Genomic DNA, 22,321 nt, shown 5'->3' on the forward strand with positions numbered 1-22,321 from the left:
TTTTTCTTAATTCTTGACTTAGATAGGACTTGAGGATGTTCTGATGTTGATTTAGAGTTATTCTCAATTAGGGTGAACATAATAGAATATTAGGGGATAGTTTTAGGTGTATAAGGACCGAAATACCCTCATGAATACTCAAAAGATTGCAAAAACTGTCAGGTAGCAGCGGTGGGCGCTGCGCGACCCCATTGCGCAGGGGCAGCCTCGCGGCGCGATCCCCATCGCACAGGGGAGGCCTTGCGGTGCGATCCCCATCGCATGTGGCACCCCTCGCGACACGGGGCCCTCTGCACGGCTGAGGCAGTAGCCCCTCGCGGCGACCCTCGTGGCACGGGGCGATCGTGCGGAGTTTCCCTCGCGTCGCACGACCTCAATTTTTGTCTAAAAGTGCCCCCAATTCGTTTGAGCCGGTCCTAAAATGGGTTACGCTCAATTTAGGGGCTTCGTGGGCTCATTTTAAGCTCCATTTACACGTCGGAAATTCCGGGATGTTACATCGTGATTCCTTGTATTGCAATCCCCGAATAATTTATTCAGCAAACAAAACGGTTCCTTCGTGTCCTTCTCTAACTTCAACATATATACTTTTTGTGGTTTTGTAAATAGTAACGGAAATGTCTTTTTTACACAAACTTTCAAAATTCAGAGTAATTGTCATTTTAAACTGCTGAAATAGAATAGAATTGTTCATGACTTGGAGGGTCCTGCTGGCTGTTAGGATGTGGAAACTAAATGAGAGAATAAAATCCTATTTTTAATTGATTGTTTGATCAATCAAGTGTAAAATGGAGTCGGTCTGTATTGTGTAATCGTTTATCAACAGACCCATTGACAATCCATCAATTGCTTAATTAAGAAATACCCCCTCTGAGCTGGAATACAATTAATTAAGTGAATAAAGTTTACTCATTAGTCATCATACCAATTGGAAATTCATCATCTCTTTTAATTAAACAAATGATAAAGTAAATTATGCCTTTTTTCCCTCTTAGAAAAAGGTGGAGATGAAAAAGTAAACCTCTTAGCATAACAACTAAGCTACTGAAGCAGAGTGATTAAATCTGCAAACTTCAATAATTGTTAACTCATATTATCCCAAAAAGAGAAATGGCTTATGCTGGTCTTTCTTCACTTATGTATACTTTGGAGCAACTCTTGAAACCTAACCAATTTTTGATTTGTGGAAGCTGTACACAACATGTTGAATCTTTCTATCAAAGTTTTTGTGTTCTGCAAGTTTTCCTTGAGGATATTACAAAGGAAGCCAAAGATATTGAAACTCTTAAGGTATGCAATTCACTAGTATAATGATCTTAATGTTAGTAGATAAAGTTACATGATACCTATCAGAATAAAATGAGAAAATTTGTTGGATTTTCCAAAATTAGTATAATGCATCGAATCTGGTGTTTCTTGGACTATGAACTAGACCTAGATAAAATAAAATTATATATTTACATTTTTTAACAATGCTTAATTTATCGAATTTTCAATCTCAAGGTTATAGAAGGGAGGATCAGAGATGTAATATATAAAGCAGAAGATAAAGATGATTCAAGCCTAAGAAACATCATTCTAGCAGATTGCGAAGACGACCAACAAAGGGCTTGTATATTCTTCAATGAAGAATTGCTCAAAGTGGAAGAAGATGTTGATTCTCTTAGGAAAGAGGTGATGCAGATTGAGTTTAACAATCATAGAAACAAATCAGCAGAATTAGCAAGAACTTCCTCCTCCCCAGGAAAAAGTAGTATTGAGGAAAATATGATTGTTGGGATGGAGGATGACTTCAACACCATACTAGATCGCCTCACTGCCCAAACGGATGAATTAACTTTCATACCAATTTTTGGCATGGGCGGTATAGGTAAGACAACTCTTGCCAGAAAAGTTTATGATGATTCATCTATTCGTTCTCGATTTGATAAACATGCATGGGTCACTATCTCTGAAGAATACAATGAGAGACAAATGCTTCTTGAAATTAGCTCTTCAATTACAGGAAGCAATCAAGAAATGAGCAATGATCAACTAATGGAGGTTGTATATAGAGGTTTAAAGGGCAGGAGATTTCTTATTGTCATAGATGATATTTGGAATGCTGATACTTGGGACCAAATGCAAAGAATATTTCCAAATGATGGTAATAAAAGTCGAATTCTATTAACTAGGCTCAAGTACGTTGCTGATTATGTCAGCTGCCCTGATTTTCCGCCTCATAGAAAGTCTTTTCTCAGTCTAGAAAATAGTTGGAATCTATTCACAGAAAAAATATTCCAAAAAGATCCATGCCCTGCTCTACTAGAAGAAATAGGGAAGCACATTGTACATCAGTGTCGAGGATTACCTCTCTCGATTGTTGTCGTTGCTGGACTTCTTGGAAAAATGGACCCAACGCATGATAATTGGAAGAGAGTTGAGGGGAATATGAACTCATTCTTTGGTACGGTATCCGAGCGGTGCCAATCAACTCTTTCTTTGAGTTACAGTTACTTGCCCCAATATTTGAGAGCTTGTTTCTCTATTTTGGAGGTTTTCTGAACATAAGGAGATTTATGTTTCCATGTTGATTAGGCTATGGATTGCTGAGAAATTCATAAGGGCAAGAAGCAATAAAAGGTTAGAAGTGGTGGCAGAGGAGTATGTAGAAGAGTTGACTGATAGAAGTTATATTTTGGTTGGTACGCGAAGGGCTAATGGGAGGATCAAAACTTGCAAAATTCATGATCTTCGGCAATTGTGCATAAGAGAAGCTAAAGCTGGAAATGCTTTGTATGCCTTAATTTGCGATACCCCATGTTCTCAGAAGAAATAAATGATCAACGGGGAGTCGTTTTTGCCTAATTTTCTTACTATATTTAAGTTTTACTTTTTACTTTTTTTTTTAGAAAGAAAATAAAAGTTATCATATTTACTTATAATTCTTTTCCATATTTGGTTAATCTCTTTCTTGGAGAAAAGGTTTTGGACTACAATAACATAATAACATCCACAATGTAGTCAATGTAGTCTTTTAAGATTTTCGTTTAGCGGAAGATTTTCTATCTTGTTAGTTTTATGTTTTTTAATATTAGGTTTTATATGTAGGTCAATTGGCCAAATCATATAATAAAATTATGTTTTTAGTATTGTTTTTCGTTGTCATCTTATTTATCGTCTCATAGTTTGCAACTAATAGCTTCCGCATGACGCCCTCTTGATTTCGATCCCTACAAGTGGTATCAGAGCTTACGGTTCATTGGTCCAATGGTGTGGTGAGACGAGATTAAACAGGTTCAAAGCGGTTTCAAAATCAAGCTGCAACCAATTTGAAGATAATGAAGATATATGTCCAAAAGCTACAAGTGGAGATAATTGTCAATCATATTTTCAACAATCCTGCTGTCACATATTTGAAAATAAAGCTCACTTTTAACCCTGCAAAAGGGCTCCAATATTTTTAACCCGAAAAGAGCTAATATATTTTTAACCCCAAAAACTCCATTTTTAAACATATCAAACAGCAGTGATATATGAAGAATATATATGAAGAACGAAGATCATGCACAAGAAGAAGGAGGATAAAGAATATTTTGAAGAAAATCAAGCCAAAAAGTGGAGATTTGCTTGGGTTTTTGCCCTGATTTTCTTACTATATTTAAGTTTTACTTTTTCTTAGAAAAAAATAAAAGTTACCATAATTACTTTTACTTTTTCTGAAAGAAAAAATATAATTCTTTTCCATATTTGGCTAACCTCTTTCTTGGAGGAAAGGTTTTGGACATCTATAAATAGAAGAACTTGTTCTCATATCATAACATAATAACATCCATAATGTAGTCATTAAAAGAGTTTGATTTAGGGAAGATTTCTCCATAGGTTTATACTTTTTCATTGGTTTTATTTTTTTAATATTGTTCTTAATATGTAGTTCATTTGACCGAATTATATTAATAATATGTCTTTTTAATATATGTTTTATTTGTCATATGAATTATCACCGTTGGTTTGCAAACTTTAAGCTTCCGTATGACGCCTCTCGATTTGGAACCCAACAAGTCCTTCTGTCTAAACAGTATCTTTGCCATTCAAGGAATAGAAGGGATACTGGTATTATAAGTATAACCTGCACCTTTATTTCAAAGGTTAATTAAGTTAATAAATGCCGCTGGAGGTTCAGCGTCCCTTTCGAGAGAAAAGCAGAATGGATTTGTTCCACTGTTTAACACTTCAAGTTGCTTAAGGTGTTGAACGTATTAACAACTCGTTGTGATTTCTCTTCTGTAATACCTCAGCTTGTATATTTGAGGTATGTTGCTGCAAGATTTAAGGGAGCTCTTTCACTAGCCAAATTGAGAAACCTACAGACCATAATTCTTATAAGCCTTGAAGATGAAAAGTTGGAGTACCCACTAGATATCTGGACAATGTCAGAGATCAGACATCTGGATATTAAATGGCCACTATATATATCTAATCCACTTGGGGCAGAAAATCATAGTATTGGAGAACAACCTTTGTTTCTCAATAACTTGCAAACACTTTACCTCAATTGCTCTCCTTTTGCTGTGGAAATCATAAGAACTCCCAATCTTAAAAAGCTAATGATTTTTCATCATGGCTCGCCTGCTTGTCTTGATTCTCTTAGTCTTCTAAAGGAGCTGGAGACACTACACCTAGCAGTACAACGAAACTTTGACCCGCTTGTTCTCTCTTGGGATATTTTCCCTCCTAATCTCAAGCAGCTGAAATTATTAGATACCTGTTTATCATGGGAAGTTATGAACTTGTTGGCTAATCTACCCAATCTTGAGGTGCTCAAATTGTGTCGTCGGGCATTCGTTGAAAGACATTGGAAACTAAATGAAAATGTTGTGTTTCACAAATTAAAACTTCTACAAATTTTGTATGGAGATCTGGAAAGGTGGGAAGCAGGTAGTGATAATTTTCCGATGCTTGAGAAAATATTACTGGAAGGGTTGTCTAAACTGAAGGAGATACCCGAGAGTATTGGAGACATAATGACCCTAAAATTGATTCATATAAAGTATTGCAGCTCTGATGTAGGGGCAAGTACAGAGAAAATTCAAGATGAGCAACAAAGCTTGAGAAATTATGAGCTGCAAGTTCAAATTATTAGGTATGTTAAAATTTCATCTTTGATTATTACTCAATCCATAATTAATATATGTTTATGTGGTCTTTTCTGGTTTCTATCAATTTTGCTTTCATCAGTTCACATTATACTAAAAGTGAGAAGCTTCGATCTTCAAAGTTGGATTACTATTTTGCCTCTACACTAAATCAAAATTTAATTATATAGCTAATTGATTAAATATTTATTAATCAAAATGTTTTCACAACCTTTCACCTCCTAGCTTTATCAAAAGCTAAAGAGTCATAAAGTAGCCAAATTCATCTGTAAGTAACAAATTGGTCAGTTAATAACATATGATTAATACATTAAAAAAATTATGAAGAAAATACATACAAAGTCAATTTATTGCATGCTGAATTTTTTTCATTAACATATTATTGCCAGTCCTACTTTAATGCAGCCCTTTACAATTTTCACATTAATCAACATCACGTATGAGAAAGAGTTGAACCTTCCTTGCTAAACACTCTCTCCGTTCCTATAACATCCTTAGTTTTGATGATTGACAAACTATATGTAATTCACATTTTGGGGCCTGTTTCCTGGAGTTTTTGTGATGACAAAGCTACTACGAATTAGGGAATAGGTTGGACTTACCTATCATTATCATGATCAACAGTCACAGTTGACACAAAGTACAAAAGTTAGTGAAAAAGTTGTTGCAACGTTTTTGCCTCAACCAATGGGATCTCTTTTTCTCGTGTCATACTGTATATTGCTCATTTTCCTTAACAAGAAAATTAATTTTTCCATATTCTCACAACTAAATATCCTTTGAAGCTGAAAGGAAAGTCTACACACTATAGCATGAAACTGATTGTTCATTGAGTTGTATCCTTACTTCTTTGTTGTAGTTGAGCCTTTGTATTTTTTTCTTAAACATTTGCCTACATTTTCTTATGATTGTAGTAGGTGTTGAGGTGCAAACCTTCTTTTTGTAATCATCTAGAGTTAGTTGATTGTTCAAGCTAGTGTTAGTTTGTTGTGTCTAGTTAGAGTTAGTTGGAGGTTGAAGCAGTAGAGGTACTGCTTGTGTTTCCTTGTAATAAAGTTATTGCTAGGAAACAAAGGAATTAGGAGGTTAATCCTTGGTGTCTGTATTCAAGAAGTTGTTTGAGTATAGTGGAGCTTAGAAATCCTGGAGGCAGGTCATAGTTTTTCTCTCTTGAGCAAGTAGTTTTCACCTAAAAACCTTGTGTCTTCTATTTAATTTATTCCTGCACTTCTTGCCCTATATATCTCCTAGTTCTTGTTTTGTGAGAATATCTCAGAATAGGTCCTCGAGTTGAGGAACAACTCACTCCACCTCTTCATTTGTCATCAGAGCAACGTCTTCCATAAAAAGGCTCACACCTTGGAAGGATCTTGAGAAGAGAAATGGTTGCTCCTCCAAATCTAGAAGTAGGTTAATCTACCACCAGACCACTAAGATTTAATGGTGAATATTATGGGTAGTGAAAAACAAGAAGACATGACTTTGTCATGGCTGAGGATTGTGAACTATGGGATGTCATAGAGGATGACCCTTTTATTCCTAGAAGAACAGTAAAAGTAGGTGACGTGACCTCCCAGATTCCCTAAACAAAGAAGGAGTTTGATGATGCTGACAGGAAAAAGATATAGAAAAACTATAAAGCCAAGAAGATTCTTGTGTGTGGTATTAATCCTGATGAGTACAACAACAGGATCTCTGCATGTCTGTTATTTCTACACGTCCTAATAACTCATGTGAGTTATGCCCAATTTTTCCTACGGATAGATCAGGTTGCCTAACATGTTTCAACAGAAGCAGTAAAGACAGTAAATAATGAACATAATAGTTTTACGCAAAAAATACCTAGCTCATAAAAGGTGTAAAAAAATCACGACCTATACCTCTACAGGATTTAACCCCTACTTCACTAAATACAATGAGCCTCCCCACAAAAGATTACAAACTCTGTAACCTAAGAAATTATAAACTCTAATTCCTAATGTTCAACAATCTCCCCATACTGTTGAAACCTACTTCAAGTTCCCCCACTTGAAAATCAAATTACAAAACTATAGGAACCCTAGAAACTAACTCTAATTCTGAAAAACACATAAACCTCCCAAGGTTTATGTTCCCAAGTCTTTGAGTTATCCCAACTCGAAGACTAAACTCCTAAACTAGTTTATAATACACTGGCGCTAAAAAATCATGAAAATTAAAACTCAATAAACTTCCAATACATAATAACTAGAATAGAAGATTGTTTGACACAAGGATGGAACATGTTCTTCAATCTGGTTCACTCTGTTAGGCTGGACTTTGATAGTTGGGCAAAGCTCTCTCAAATATTGTTCTTACTTATTTACTCGTGTTCTCTCTTTTTTCTCTTAGTATTTGTGCATCAATTTCATTTTGAAAGTCCTTGAATATTTATAAGTTCTATTAATTTTCACAATCAAGTAGACTTTTAACTCCAGAAGGACTCCCATGCTTCTTGGACTCTCTCCTTGAGTGTTATATTCAAACACTAAATCTTCTTTTCAGAACATGATTATCTCCTAATGTTTATCTGAAGTAACAAACTTATGTTCCTTTATTTTTTCACCTTTGACTTTATCCACACAAAGTCCTCTTGCAGTTGAACTCTTGTAAAATAGTTTTTAATGAACCAACTAAACTTAGTTGTTCCATGGCCTCTTGTCAATCATCAAAACTTCAAAAGTCCTAACAAATTCTCCTTTTTTTGATAATGAAAAACTCAGGCCCTTGCGCATTCTATTTTGATATCAACATTTTGACCTGTGAACACTAAAGCTTGGAATAGTTTAAAGAAAACTTATGCTCTTGTGCAACCCATTTCAATACAGATATCTTGACCTATGAAAGCTACAGCATGGAACACTTGAATGAGCCAGGTTAATTAATAAAATTATAAAATTTGCACAACCCTTATTGACTTCTTGCTAGCCTTTCTGATTTATTTTCCCATGTCTTTATTCCTTCCACCATTTCATATCATCAATGTATTCAATTGTGTCCGATTCATCAAGATTCTAGCCTTGAAATCACTAATCATATCAATTAGGTATGGAACGGAATTAAAGATAAATTACACTCAAGAATTCACATCAAAGTCCTCAAAATAAGTCCAAATCTAGGTTCATATCGATGCTTTGAACATATAAATATGCCCAAGATCACTTATCTCCCCCCTTTTGACATCATCAAAAATTATTTCAATCATATGAATGACAAAGAATTATGGACTTTAATAAGGGCTCGCATCTTCTTGGAATCTTAAGCCTGTATATTTGTAGACTCCTTATGTGGATACGGTTTGTCCAAGTCCGTAAGAACTCTTGCATGATTAAGTCTTTTATCTTGCTTGGATGTTTGAGTCTGCACACTTTTGGACTCTTGTGTTGAATATTTCTTTGTACAAACTTCATGGTATTTTCTTCTTGAGACTTTCTTTATTTTAAAAAGTCCTTATATAAGCTAGACTCTGGATGTAGGAATATGTTGATCAACCTGTTTCATATACGTGTTCCACTGCTTTGTAAAAAATTAAAATATACATAAGATCAGTAATTTTTCCATTTTTATGTTGACAAACTAATCCACCTTGTGTACTGTGCTCAACCTCTTTTAGATACACATGTTAAATAAACCAAGTGAGAATCATGGGTTACAAATATTACACAGTATACACACTTCCCCCTTTTGACATTATAAAAAAACTATTTCAATTATGCAAAAATCAAGTCTCTCAAGTTAGAAATTTTAAGCTCATGTCCACTGGGGCTATCATCTATACAAACACTTAAAAGTCAAAAACTTAGTTAGATATAGCAAAGTATTTGCAAAGACAAGGAAATAGTCAAAAGCAAGAGACTAAAATAAAACATTTTCATTGATTATTCATAAGATGCACCAAAGATTTATAATAAAATTAAAAATAATATTAAAGCACTTGTGATGAGAGTAGAAAAGGTTTAAAAGAGTCTAAGGATAGGAGGTTTGGGCTTTTGGTAAAATTGGAGCATGAGATATAAAGTGAAATCTTTCTTGAGTTAGTCAAAGCCTTGTATAGTGCAGAGTTTGTAGCCTTTTCCTTTTTTTTATTTGTCTTTAAGGCCACATTCCTCTCTAAGAGATGAGACCACACATGTTTTAAAATTAATGTGCTAATAGTAGTGCCCTTGCCACCAACTTTTTTCATTAATAAAGAAGAACTAGGTACCTAACCTATTCCATATGTGCAGATATTTCATACCCAACCCTCAATTATCCATCCTTGTTCACCAATCCTAAATATCTTTCTATAGTAAGTTCGATAGGAGAATTAGGTTCTACTGTGGGGTCTTTAAACATTTCCTCATAAACAGATGTATCAATAAAATTGAATTCAACAGATGAATGTAATTAAACTATGAGGTCACCCAAATATTCTCCCTTATAAGATACATCCTTCTTAACTCTCTCAATAATATTAACAGTCTCATAGACACATTCTTCCTGATTCACAGTCAAGATGATTCCCCCTCACTTGATACCTCAATTTTCTGTCAATCATACATAATAAGAGCACCTTTGTCAACAATAATTCTAATAGTAGCTACTCTCTCAGAATTACTATTCATATGAACAACTTCTCAATCATAAATTAAGTTTGAATTTAAGAAGAGGTGTGATAAAATGAGATTGAAAATTAAAAAAAAAAAAAGGTTATCATTATTTAGGACTTTGTGTTTTTGAAAAAGTGATGGTTATGGATTTCTTTTAGGAGTCATTCTATTTTGGGCATTTTGAAAGAAAGGGGTACAAAAGTTTTATAACCATTTTTAATATTTGAAAAACTTTTGGTACACATACCTTGATCAGTATTTCAAGGGTTGATCTTGTTTCCATTTTCAAGCCATTTTCCTGTGACATAGGCAAATATAATATTATATTGCATGAGTTATTTGAACTTGAAAATGGTATAGAGACATACAACTAAATATACAAGGCTGAGCTTAAAATTAAACTTAATATGCATTTTGTACAGTGTTCTTGAACTAATCATTGGGGATACTCATGTAATCTTACTCATCCCCAATTAGATTCCTGTAATGGGCCAGATTTATTCACATGTTCCATTCATAGTTCCCGTTATCATAACGTTTACAGTCTTCTTAATGCCCTTTCTTGTGAAGTACTGGATTACTCTTGTAAACATGGGATGATGTGCTTGGCGACCCCTACATATTGATTTGATGTTCCCCCTATCAATGAGTTTTTATCTTATTTATCTGATGAAATGGGTGACACAACCTATTCTAGTGTACTCATCTTAGTATCAATATCTTCATCCTGCAATCTCCTTCATATGCTTTCACTCCCTTTTTGTTGGTAAGTGAGAGAAACTTTTATTTATCTCCAGAATATGTCTTGAGCAAGCGTTATCTATGTATTAATTTTGCTTGCTTCCTCTCAGTTTTGCCTGTAACTTAATGAAAGGTTAGTTTTAGGTACCCAGATAAGCTTGGGTCCTTGTCACGACCCGAGTTAAGTCCCTAGTCGCGATGAGTATTCCGAACCATGAAATTCTGAGTGTCATATTTTCTATTTGGCAATCATGCACCACGTTCATACAATATAAAGAAATGCGAAAAGTTTAACAAAACAAAAACATGGACAATCTCTTATTTCAAATTGACAACATGAAATAAAGTTCATAACATTCAAAATACATGACACCAGTCTGCAAAATCTCTAATAACATGATAACAACTCCTATCTGAAAACTGTGACAAGGTCCCCCGTCTGACCATGATCCAAAACAAAATAATAATATCTTATAAATCAGTCCTTCCGAAATAGGGGAGGCTCACTAGCTACAAATCTTAGACACACCAATCTACTGCTTAGCGGGATCCTCAGACTAAGCCTCATATCCTGAAATATAAGGGTTTAATACAAATGTACTGGTATGTAAAACAACCCAAAATAGCATTTTTATTACATAATATAGATGAAAGCATTTTAGAAAACATTACACGTAAGATAAGTAAAATACATGGGAATAACTTAGAATTTTTGAATGCTTTCTTGAAATCAAGACTCACACTTTATCTTACTCCTAAGATAGATGGTTCACCCTACATTTCTATAATCCCACAGGCTATGTGGAATCTGCCCTTGACTCGGTGGTCAAGCCCCCAATCCAAGTTTTCCTCAAGGATTAGAGTCTAATCACTATTCTAGTACACTAGTGTCTCAAGGACAAGTATACATTGGCATTAGCCAATCATGTCACCTAAATTAGTAAAACTCGATTTTTAGTGATGAGCCCTTACACTCAAACGCCTTCTTTGGAAAACTATCTACGTCTCGTTAGGCCCAATTTTAGTTCTTTAAACATCATGCTTCACATACAAAATTATTTAATGCTTAAAATCGTAAGGGCATATCATCACAGGGTGTCATACCCAGGCTTGCAAGTCATTCATATCGTATCAATTTCATAGCCCATCTCATTCAAAATATACAAATGACAGCCAAAGATTTATAACATCATAAAAGAGTCATCTTTTTGAAACCTCATGAAATCTTTATGCAATTACTCTCTTTTCATAATACTTAAACATGCGGTGGCCATGTCCATTATGCAATCACATGCAATTCTTCGTTTGAATACAATGATTATAGTTATGGCAAGAAAACTCCCCCTCCTCATATCATTAACCATGTCAAATACCATGATGTTAAGGAACTTACTTTCAAACCTTAGTTTATGCATTCAAAATCATTCACAAATGCAGTTAGAAACAATATTTCACAACAAAAGAGGGAATTCATTGTTCATATATATATATATATATATATTCATCAAAATGATTGCATAGTATGCTTTTTTGAACAATATTCAAAACCCCTAATTTACAACATGATTATAAATCCTTATACTTGATAAAAATGATAAAATTTATGCCCATGGAGTTTAAAGATAGTCCCACATACGTTAGATTACTTAGATCGAAGGATAAAACTCAAATCTTGATTTCTTTCTTGAAAATCTTGACTTAAGAGCTTGATTCTTGATCTTTGGGGATTTAAGGTTTTCTTGGAGAGAAAAGTGAATAATTATGTAACAAATGCTCTTTGAGGGCTTCAATCTTGTGTTTTAGATAGTTTTGGGTGAGGTAAATGACCTAATTACCCTTAGATATGCGGAAACCAAAACTAAAAAATGTGAGAGCACGTTATGGAGTGGGCAATGTGGGCTATGAAGTGCCAGAATGGAGTGCACGACGCATGCTCAATAGCACTGAAATAGAGCGGGTGACGTAGGCATATTTTGGGGTGCTACTGTTTTGGTGATCCAAACATGCCCTTACGCTCGTACGAAAATTTCAAAAATTCCCCGAGACATTCCCTTTCCATCCCTAAGCATGAATCAACTTAAAAATTTACGTCTCAAGGTCGGAAAGATTAATTTAAGCATCATTGAAGTTACAGAGCTTAAAATATGACTAAGTCCTTTATAACACTTAGAAAAATTTCAGGTTGTTAGTTCTTTAAGCATGCTACTAGGTGTGGTACCAAGTCGAGAATGCTACGAGGTGTTACAGTCCTTTCTTATGATCAAATAGATGAATCAAATTTCTTTTTTCCCATGTTAGCAGCAGGTTGGTCTACCTAATTCTCTTATTAGTTCTAGAAATTTTCTTTTTGACCAATTTCATATTTTTATTTCTACTTTCAGTAGCTTTTAGACATTCAATAGTAGGGTGTCCTAGTTTTCCCCAAATAGTTTCTTTGAGGAAATAGTTTCTTTGTGAAAACCTATGCCAGCCCTCTCATTTTGAGTCCTACTACTTAGATGATTAATTATTCTATATGAGTTGGTCCATCAGCTAGCTCTTTCAAGATCAAATTTTATCCTCGAGTTCTCTTGAGTTAGCTTTTTAGCCTTTTCTCTTTGATAAAACAATTCATCTTTTCTTTGTATAAAGTCAGACTTAATTCTTTGATGATTTTCACTCATGGATTCCTTTCTTTTATAGTAATTAACAACTTTAAAATTTCTAATTTTAGATTCGGGTTAGACGAACTAAGTTGACTGAATGTTCCTTTAAGGAGTAGTTTTCTGTATCAGTGAAATTTTTCCAGGTCTAAAGATCCATGTAATCAAACTTTAGACTTTAAAAAGCACTGAATAAATGTAAATCATCAATCAATGTATTCATCAAAGATATTAGCCTTTTCTTAGAATAAAATGCAATTTATCTTTAAGATCAAGTAGACTTACCTCATATTTTACTTCTTTTTCTTACATGTCTGAGTCACCTATAGCCATAAGTGCACTTTCATCAACTCCATCATCATAAGACTCTTCTGAGCTTGATACCCATGCTGCTATCGTAGTAAAAGATTCCTTCCTTTTGGAGTTACATTTCTCTTTTAGCTTCAACTCTTTTCTTTTCTCGCTGAATTTCCCACAATGGATAATCCTTGATCATGTCATCTATCTTATCACACTTGAAGCAACCAACTTGAGACTTATCATTGGAACAACACCTTCTACTTGTTCCTTTCTTGTCCTGTCACTTTTCTTTCTTAAAAATCTTTTAAAGTTCCTGACAAGCTTTTTATCATCTAGATCTGATTCTTCTCTGCCAGACGCCTTAAATGATAGTGACTTATCATTAGTTCCCTCATCCTTTTTGAAGTTCTCCATATTCTTCTCATACATATCCACAAGAGTATCCCAAATTTATTTTGCGGTGGTACAACCTGAGATCCTACTATATTCATCTATTCCAAGTCCACAAATAAGAATATACTTGGATTTTGCATTCCTTCCAAGCATCTTAAAGTCAGCCTCATTATACTTATTCTTGTCTTTTAATACGTCCTTCTTTTTGGGGTATTGAGGTCCATCAAAAATTATATTTTAGAGTTCGTAGTCCATAACCTGAAGGAAATATTTCATCCTTTCTTTTCATCCTGAGTAGCACTATCCATTGAACAACGGAGGCCTGTTGATGTCTTATCCTTCACAGTATCCAGTAGGTGGTGTAGAATTTATATTTGATCTTATCTTAAGGTGTTAGCCTTCACAAGACAACTTTCTCTGATACCAATTGTTATTTCTACATGTCCTAATAACTTATGTAAGTTATTCCCGATTTTGCCTATGGATGGATCAGGTTGCATAACGTGTTCCAACAGAAGCAATAAAGACAATAAATAATGAACACAATAGTTTTATGTGGAAAATACCTGGCTTATAAAAGGTGTAAAAAATCACGACTTGTACCTCTACATGATTTAAGCCTAACTTCACTAAACGCAATGAGCCTCTCTACAAAAGATTACAAACTCTGTAACCTAAGGAATTATAAACTCTAATTTCTAATGTTCCACAGTCTCCCCAAACTGTTGAAACCTACTTCAAGTTCTCCTACTTGAAAATCAAATTATAATACTATAGAAACTCAAGAAACTAACTCTAATTTCTAAAAACACATATACCTCCCAAGGCTTTGTAACACCCCGAATCTAGTACCCGAAATGCAACATGGTGCTCATGACCCCGAAGGACCAAAAGCTAACCCATGACTAATATCTGTAACTGAGCACTGAATAATACATTATAAATATGCAGAATACAAGCTGTAAGGCCAAAAGGTTCAAAACTGAACTAGTACTGAATATAATAAAATATCTGTAGTGGGGTAAGACAATACCCTAAACTGAGATAAACTGTCTGAAACATGCTGTAGTCTAAAAACCTCTAAACTATCTAAAAATTGTAGAGTTCATAGGACATGTCCCCAACTAACTCCAAACTACTAAAATAATAAATTGATAAAATAATCATGCTATCCTCGAATGATAAGGACTCACTACTAGTCTGGCTGCTGAACGTCTGATCTACTAAGGATGCTTGAGAGCTCGTTCTTCTCAACCTATGGTATAAAACACCATAGCGCAAATGCGTTAGTACGTTGAATATACTGCTATGCAAGTGAGGTAGGCTAAATACAAGGGTTCATATGCATGAACAATAATAACTGACTGTATAACATGAACGTGAGAATACATGCATGAATATGTAACTGTTACTAAGATCGTGACAGCGCTGACTCATGAATTTTGACAATATGGATTTACTAATATATGAGTACTAATACTGGGATATTAAATGACTGAGTCTACTAAATACTGAGGAACTAATGTCATATTATTAATAAAGGAATGACTGTTTCTGATAGTTCTGATTATGAAGAACTGGTCTGATTGACTGTATCTGGTAGTCCTGAAACTAAATATTGATAACATGGGTTTTGTATAATTAATATACTATTAACTGAGTTCGTGATAACATGATTACTGATTCTGAATACTGATAACATGAGTGACTGCATCTGATAGTCCTGATATTGATGGAACTAGCTGGGTTCTGTACTTTACTGATTTTACTATATATGTCAGTCCTGGATTTTTGTAGAACTAAACTGAGTTCTATTACTGAAATTGGATCTTAAACTGAGACTGTGGTTGGTAATTATCTAACCGACATGCCCCAAAATTGAACTGGTGGGGTCTAACCTATAATCCCAGCTAGAAGGGTATCAGTACCGTGCTATAGGTAAAGATAAGTTGTGAGTATACCCTTTCTCATAGGGTATAAATCCCTATAAGATATATAAATCCCTAAACGTGTAGGGTGCATCTCAACCTACACTGACTACGTAGTTCTGGAACACAAGGATTGCTTCTAAGGATCTTACCCTCTACTGAATAACAGGTGAGTCCCTATCCTTTGATTCATTCAGTGCTGAATCCTACTCCCAACTGAATAGACACTGAACTGATTAACTAAACTAAAATGATACTAATGGTATTGTTTAGCGGTGCTAAACTGAGTTCACTGAGTTCCATTGACTGGCAGAATGCTATTGATATCTGAGGACTGATATAGAGTACTGAAGTTACTGAGATTTATGGGAATACTGAGGTGACTGATATTACTGAGTACTGATGTTACTGACACCACTGAGGTTACTGAGATTACTGAGTAGGACTTGATTGATACTGAATTTACTAATTTTTCCTGAGTCATGAGACAGACTGAATTCTAAGGATCATGACTTGACTGAGAGTATCGTGAAAACATGACACTGACTCTAGGCACATAGCTAAATTATTGGGTACAAGTACCCCTAGTACTCGATAGCATGAAACTAACAATACATGACACTTCTTGAACACATGACCAATATCAACAAGTCATAATACATTAATTTAGGGATTTCATGAAGCACATGGTTCTCATAGTCTTGTACATGAATGGAATTGCATATAAACATGTCATACTTTCATCAACCTAATCTCATGGACATTCCCTCAACCATTCATAATGCACACAATATCATGAAAGTCATTCTTAATCATAGGGTAAAGCATACACTTATCACTTGGGTCACAATTAAGATATAATGCATAATTTCTATTCTCCTAAGCATTTTATAAAATACCTAGGATGCATGACTAAGGGCATAGGCATGACCATCAATTAATACAACAAAACTCCATATTTTAACTCAATTTCACATGTTTCAGAACACATACTAGCATAGGTTCATGAACAACACATAAAGATTCCAACTTGGGAATCATACAACCATAATGACATGAACATAATCAACCCACAGTAAAATATTCACAATATAAGATTTAAAGCTTGATTCTTGGGCTTCATGGATGAAAGGAATCCATGAATGAACACTTTGCATACCTTAGTTCTTGATTCTACGAAGATTGACAGAGAGATTATTGAATTTGAGTCTTGGATTTGAATCCCCAATTGAAAACCCTAGCTTGTTCTTGCGAAAAACTTGAGAGAAACAATATATTTTGGGTGAATTATGGTTGAATCAAGTGTTATTGGGTATATAGGGGGTGAGAAATTGACCCTTTTAACCCTTGGACGCGTATTTTAATTCTGTGAAAATCTCTCGACCTGGACCCCTGGCGCGACGTGGTGAATTTGGACGAATTTGGTATCGATGGAAATCTTATTCAATTTCCCATATGATAAAAAGTGCAAATCTTGAAAATACCACATGTATAAAAGTGGATTCATCTTTAAAATAAGTCTTTAACATTTATGGGATAATTTTAAGCTAGGTAGAAGTATGGGGTGTTACAGGTTTATGTTCCCAAGTCTTTGAGTTATCCTAACTCGAAGACTAAACTCCTAAATCAATTTATAACACACTGGCACTAAGAAATCATGAAAATTACAACTCAATAAACTTTTTAATACATAATAACTAGAATAGAATACTGTTCGACACAAGAATGGAACATGTTCTTAAATCTGGTTTACCGTATTAGGCTTCACTTCGATAGTTGGGTAGAACTCTCTCAAATATTGTTCTTACTATTTTGCTCATGTTCTCCCTTTTTTTCTTTCAGTATTTTTGCATCAATTTCATTTTGAAAGTCCTTGCATATTTATAAGTTCTATTGATCTTCAAAATCAAGTAGACTTTCAACTCCACAAGGACTCCCATGCTTCTTGGACTCTCTTATTGAGTGCTGTATTCAAACACTAACTCTTTTTGTCAGCACATGATGATCTCTTAATGTTTATCTGAAGAAACAAACTTCCGTTCCTTTATTTTTGCACTTGTGATTTTATCTACACAATGTCCTCTTGCAAGTTAAACTCTTTTTGAACAGTTTTTCATGAACAAGCTAAGCTTTCTTATTACATGGCCTCTTGTCAATCATTAAAACTTCACAAGTCCTAACAATATCAGACTTCTAAGGAGATCTAGAATTGTCCTTAGAAAAACCATGAAGGAACCACTCAGGTGAAGCAGTCCAAGGTGGATATGCTAATAAATCAATATGAAACTTTCACCATGCAGGAAGATGAATCCATTCAGGAGTTGCACACAAAATTCATAGAAATAACTAATGAGATATATTTTTTGGGTGAAGTCATTCCTACTCATAAGTATTTTAGGAAATTCTTGAGCATTCTACCGAAAAGATAGGAAAGAAAAGTTGATCATATCACTAAATCTAGAGATCTAAATAAAATTGCAATAGATGAGCACATTGGAAATCTCAAAATCTATGAGATGTTAAAGAAACTTGGAGAGTTAAATATTGAGCCCAAGGAGCAAAAAAATTTAGTCCTTAAGGTTGAAAAATAAACTACCAGTTCTGAAGAAGATGAAACAACCTATCTTGTAAAGAGGATTCTCAAAGCCTTGAGAAAGTCAGGGGCTTTACCCAAGAGAGGAGATTCCAACAAGGTTCTAAAGGAAGGAAAAGGAAGTGACACATGTCATAAATATGGAAGGCTTGGTCGCTACATTAAGGATTGCCCTATGCATAAGATAGAATGCAAGGAATACGCTAAGCAGGTTGCTAGTAAAGAAAAAGGGAAATATTATATTCTTGTAAGGTTTATTAACAATACTAAAGAATACAAGGTTGCCAACCAAGTGTTGGCAGCCTATAGGGGTGATGCCTGTAGTTATTCGGATGATTTAGAACAAGGCAAAGATGTTTCTGTGATGGTAATGGAAGATGAAGTATCAACTTTTGACTCTCTCCTTGCTATGATGGCAGATACTGATGATGAAGAAAATAGGCTAGTGACTCTCCTTGAAATCAAGAAAAATCTAAAAGATTACTTCCTTAGTAAGTTGAGATCTCTTGCTTCTGTGTTGATTGATTCTTTGGATGACCTTATTAAGGACAAAGAAAATCTAAATGAAACTCTTGAAAAGTGTGAGGAAGAAGTGATCAAATTGAGTGTCCTAGTGGTTGAACTCACTAATGATAAGGTAAAGCTAAAGAAAAATCTAATAAAGTGTGAAGAAATGGTAGAGCCGAGAGTGCAAGCAGCTGAGCATCATGTAACCTGCAAGACTCTCTTATGTGAGAACAACCTTCTGAATAAAAGGATAGACAAAATCATCAAGTGCAATTCTAAAGGTAAAGGTGAAGGGAGTAGAATGCAGTTTTAGTTGGAAGATGAACTAACCAATGTCAAGGCTGACCTAATTGCGTCACTTGATAGAAACACAATGCTTAAGAAGAAAATTATTCAGGAGAAGACTGAACTCGAGAAAGTTATTAAGTGGACTATATCTTTGCACCATGGACTACCTTCATCAACCAAGAATCCAGTAACAACAAAGGCTTAGGATAGAATAGTTAAGAAAATGGACCAAACTTTTTAGTCAGGCATGTAAGGGACAAAAAGGATGTTTCATGCATCCATTGTGGAAAGGATGGTCACTCTAAGGATATATGTCCCTTCAAAACTACAACTTTAGGAAAAAGAAGGAAACAAAGATTGCCAAACTTGACAAGGAAAATGCTAATTTTTCATCTGTCACACTTTTGGAAACCCAGACTTAAATGGGTTCCCAAGGATAACAAATAATTAATGAAGTAGGGAAATGCAAAGGGGAGAAACCATCAAATAGATGATAACAATGGCTGCTCAAAGCACTTGATTGACAACCTGAAGAGCACCTCTTACTGAAAGGCCCTTAAAGAAGACATATCTCCTAAGCCATAAAATCAAGAATTGGAGTATGAGTGGATTTGGTGGTATCGTAGATCAAGGAGAAAAATGTCATGTTCAAGTACTAAAATTCTTATCCTTAGTAGACCTCTGACAAATATCAGTAGGGAACTGATTGAGAGACACTAGAAGGGGTATGGCTTGTGGAATCAAGATGGATGCAGGAAATCCTTATGATTCTCCTTGTATGGATATGAATTGGTAAGCAGGTATCTGGTTTGGATAATTTCTTATCCATGACAACAAAGAAAAGATATAAAAAGAGTGGTGAGACAACAAAAAGTTATTTGTTTTTAGCATTGCTTAGGGACCTGGTTCCTAATTAAGTTAGTACTACTTTCTATTCCTAAATAATGACTATTTTAAATATTTAATAACTGTGCCATGTAATTCTCCCATCTTTTCAAAAAGCTGTCACTTGTGTTTTAAACTTAGTAAACACATTCATCTGACCCGACACGTCTTTTCTTATGTATCGTGTCTTTTAATCTCAATCATTCTCCCGTACCTTATATAAAGTCTAAAATCATATCATTTTCTCTCTCATTTTTAAAATCCTTTCTCTTTCAATCTCATTAGTTTCCAAACGTTTCACAAGGAAAGCCAAAAGGCTTGATCCTCTTATATATTATAATTCTTCCAAACCTTGTGGAATATCTTAATCCTTTTCATTTTCTTTGGAAGATGAGCCCCTCTCTTTGAATGTAATAGACACGCTCTCAATACCTTTAAAATCAGAGGAACAATTTGCCATTACTAAATATACTCCTCTTTTTTTACAAAGAATAGCCAAACTTTATAATCCTCAAACAAAGATGAACCGACCTATTGATTATTCGTTAAAAGAAAATGATGGTGCCAATCCCTCCAAATAAAAAGATCATAACCCAACTATTCCTCCAGTCTTATTCACCAGACAACAAAATAAGGATGTTGATGATGAAAACATAGTGCTCCCATTGGCTCTTGATTCATCTGGTGATAGTAAGGAAAGTATGGATGGTTCTGATATGAAGGATAACGAACCCTTATCCTGGAAGACATCTAAGAAAAGATCCTCCTCGTCAACTCTTGGAAGAAGATCAAGTACCAAGAACATAATAAATAAAGCACTAGAAAGAAGCAAGTGTAGTATTAGAGGAAGAAAAATGCCAAAGAAATATAGAATACGTGTAGTTGAGCCAGATACTAGAGATATTGATAGTGAGATTGAAAAAATGTTTGAAGGCTTAAGTGACTCTGAGAATAGGTGCCTTGACTCTTATGTTGAAAAGTATGCTGCTCCTGCTTAGGAAAAAAATGCAGGAAATAAGAATTTCCTCACTAAGGAAAGAAAAGGTTTGTTAGTTTGAAAGCTAGTGCCCAGTGTCACTAGTAAGAGAAGAAGGTTAGTTGATGTTGAGGATATAGGACTAGGTCCCATGTCCAAATCTTCCAGAACCTCACATGCTTCTGGGACCACCAGGAGGGGAACTGGTACGTTGAAGAAAGTTATGACATCTAAAGAGAAGGGTTTGTCTCGAGAAGCTAGGCAGAAGATTCTCAAGACTCAGGAAGTTTTTAGGGGAAGGTTTTTTTATCCTTCTGTGGCTGACATGCATGGAATGAGAAAATTACTTAATTAGGTAAAGTTTTAGAGATGGGATCACTTTTTGAGTTGCATATGCCACTATTGCATAAGGAAAAGGTAACTATGTTCTACCATAACTTAGTTATTTCCGATGATGGTCTGTATTTAACTTCACTAGTTAATGGGGTAGATATGGCCTTTGATGAATATACTTTTTCTGAGATTCTTGGAGCTCTGACTGTAGGAATTAGGTCGATTAGATCAGGGAAAGGGTTTGCACAAGTTTTTGGGAATGTGTAGTGAACTTGATGACTTGAATAGTAAGACTATCAGCAAGAAGGTTCTAAAGAAAGAATATCTCAGTTGTTGTTTAATTAGTACATAGGGTTCTACTCCCAAGGTCTAAGAGAAGGAGTACTGTGACAGGGCCTGATATGTACCTCATGGAAATGTTGTCTACCTATCAGAAGGTGAACTTTCCAGCGATTGTCATTGAGTATTTTAACACAATTATGACTTCAAATGATGGCAAACATGGCCTAACTTACTATTTTTGGCTAAACAGAGCAGTTGATTATTTTAATGTTGAATGTGACAAGGCCAAGGATAGGTCCATGAAATAAATGTTTAACCTTACCTCTTAGGAAGAAATGAATGCATTCCCAGAAAGGGAAGTTAAAAGTCTAAGTCCTTTGTGTGTGAGCTACTTAATGTGCAATATGGTATGAGGAAGTAAATATTCTGACTACCTTGGTAGCTCAAAAAGATGATGAGTTTGTTGCATTAAAGGTTGCATCAGTTAAAGATGCAGAAGAGGCAACCAGTTCTCATGAAAAGTTGAAAAAAAAATGTTACCCTGCATAAGAAGGTGAAGAAGTTGGAAGCTCAATTTGAAGCCTTGACTGCAAAAAATACTGATTTGACTCAACAAATTGTCAAGGTACATGCCACAAAACATGAAAGAATGAATGTACTCCTCAGGCAACTGGATGTAGCTATAGGAACTTCTTCCTAAATCCTTTTTAC

General features: G+C 34.8%; 1 protein-coding gene across 1 annotated transcript; it reads left to right on the plus strand.

Annotated features, from left to right (window-relative positions):
* Window positions 1-991: 991 nt before the first annotated feature.
* Window positions 992-19,159, plus strand: LOC107854655 (putative disease resistance RPP13-like protein 3). Its single transcript, XM_047401524.1, is given in 5 exon segments — window positions 992-1,290; window positions 1,504-2,531; window positions 2,533-2,815; window positions 4,218-5,122; window positions 18,346-19,159. Coding segments are annotated over 5 exon segments (3,210 nt in total). The 5' UTR covers window positions 992-1,110.
* Window positions 19,160-22,321: the final 3,162 nt, after the last annotated feature.

This window comes from Capsicum annuum, chromosome 12 (genome assembly GCF_002878395.1).
Source record: "Capsicum annuum cultivar UCD-10X-F1 chromosome 12, UCD10Xv1.1, whole genome shotgun sequence".
Classification (NCBI taxonomy): Eukaryota; Viridiplantae; Streptophyta; class Magnoliopsida; order Solanales; family Solanaceae; genus Capsicum; species Capsicum annuum.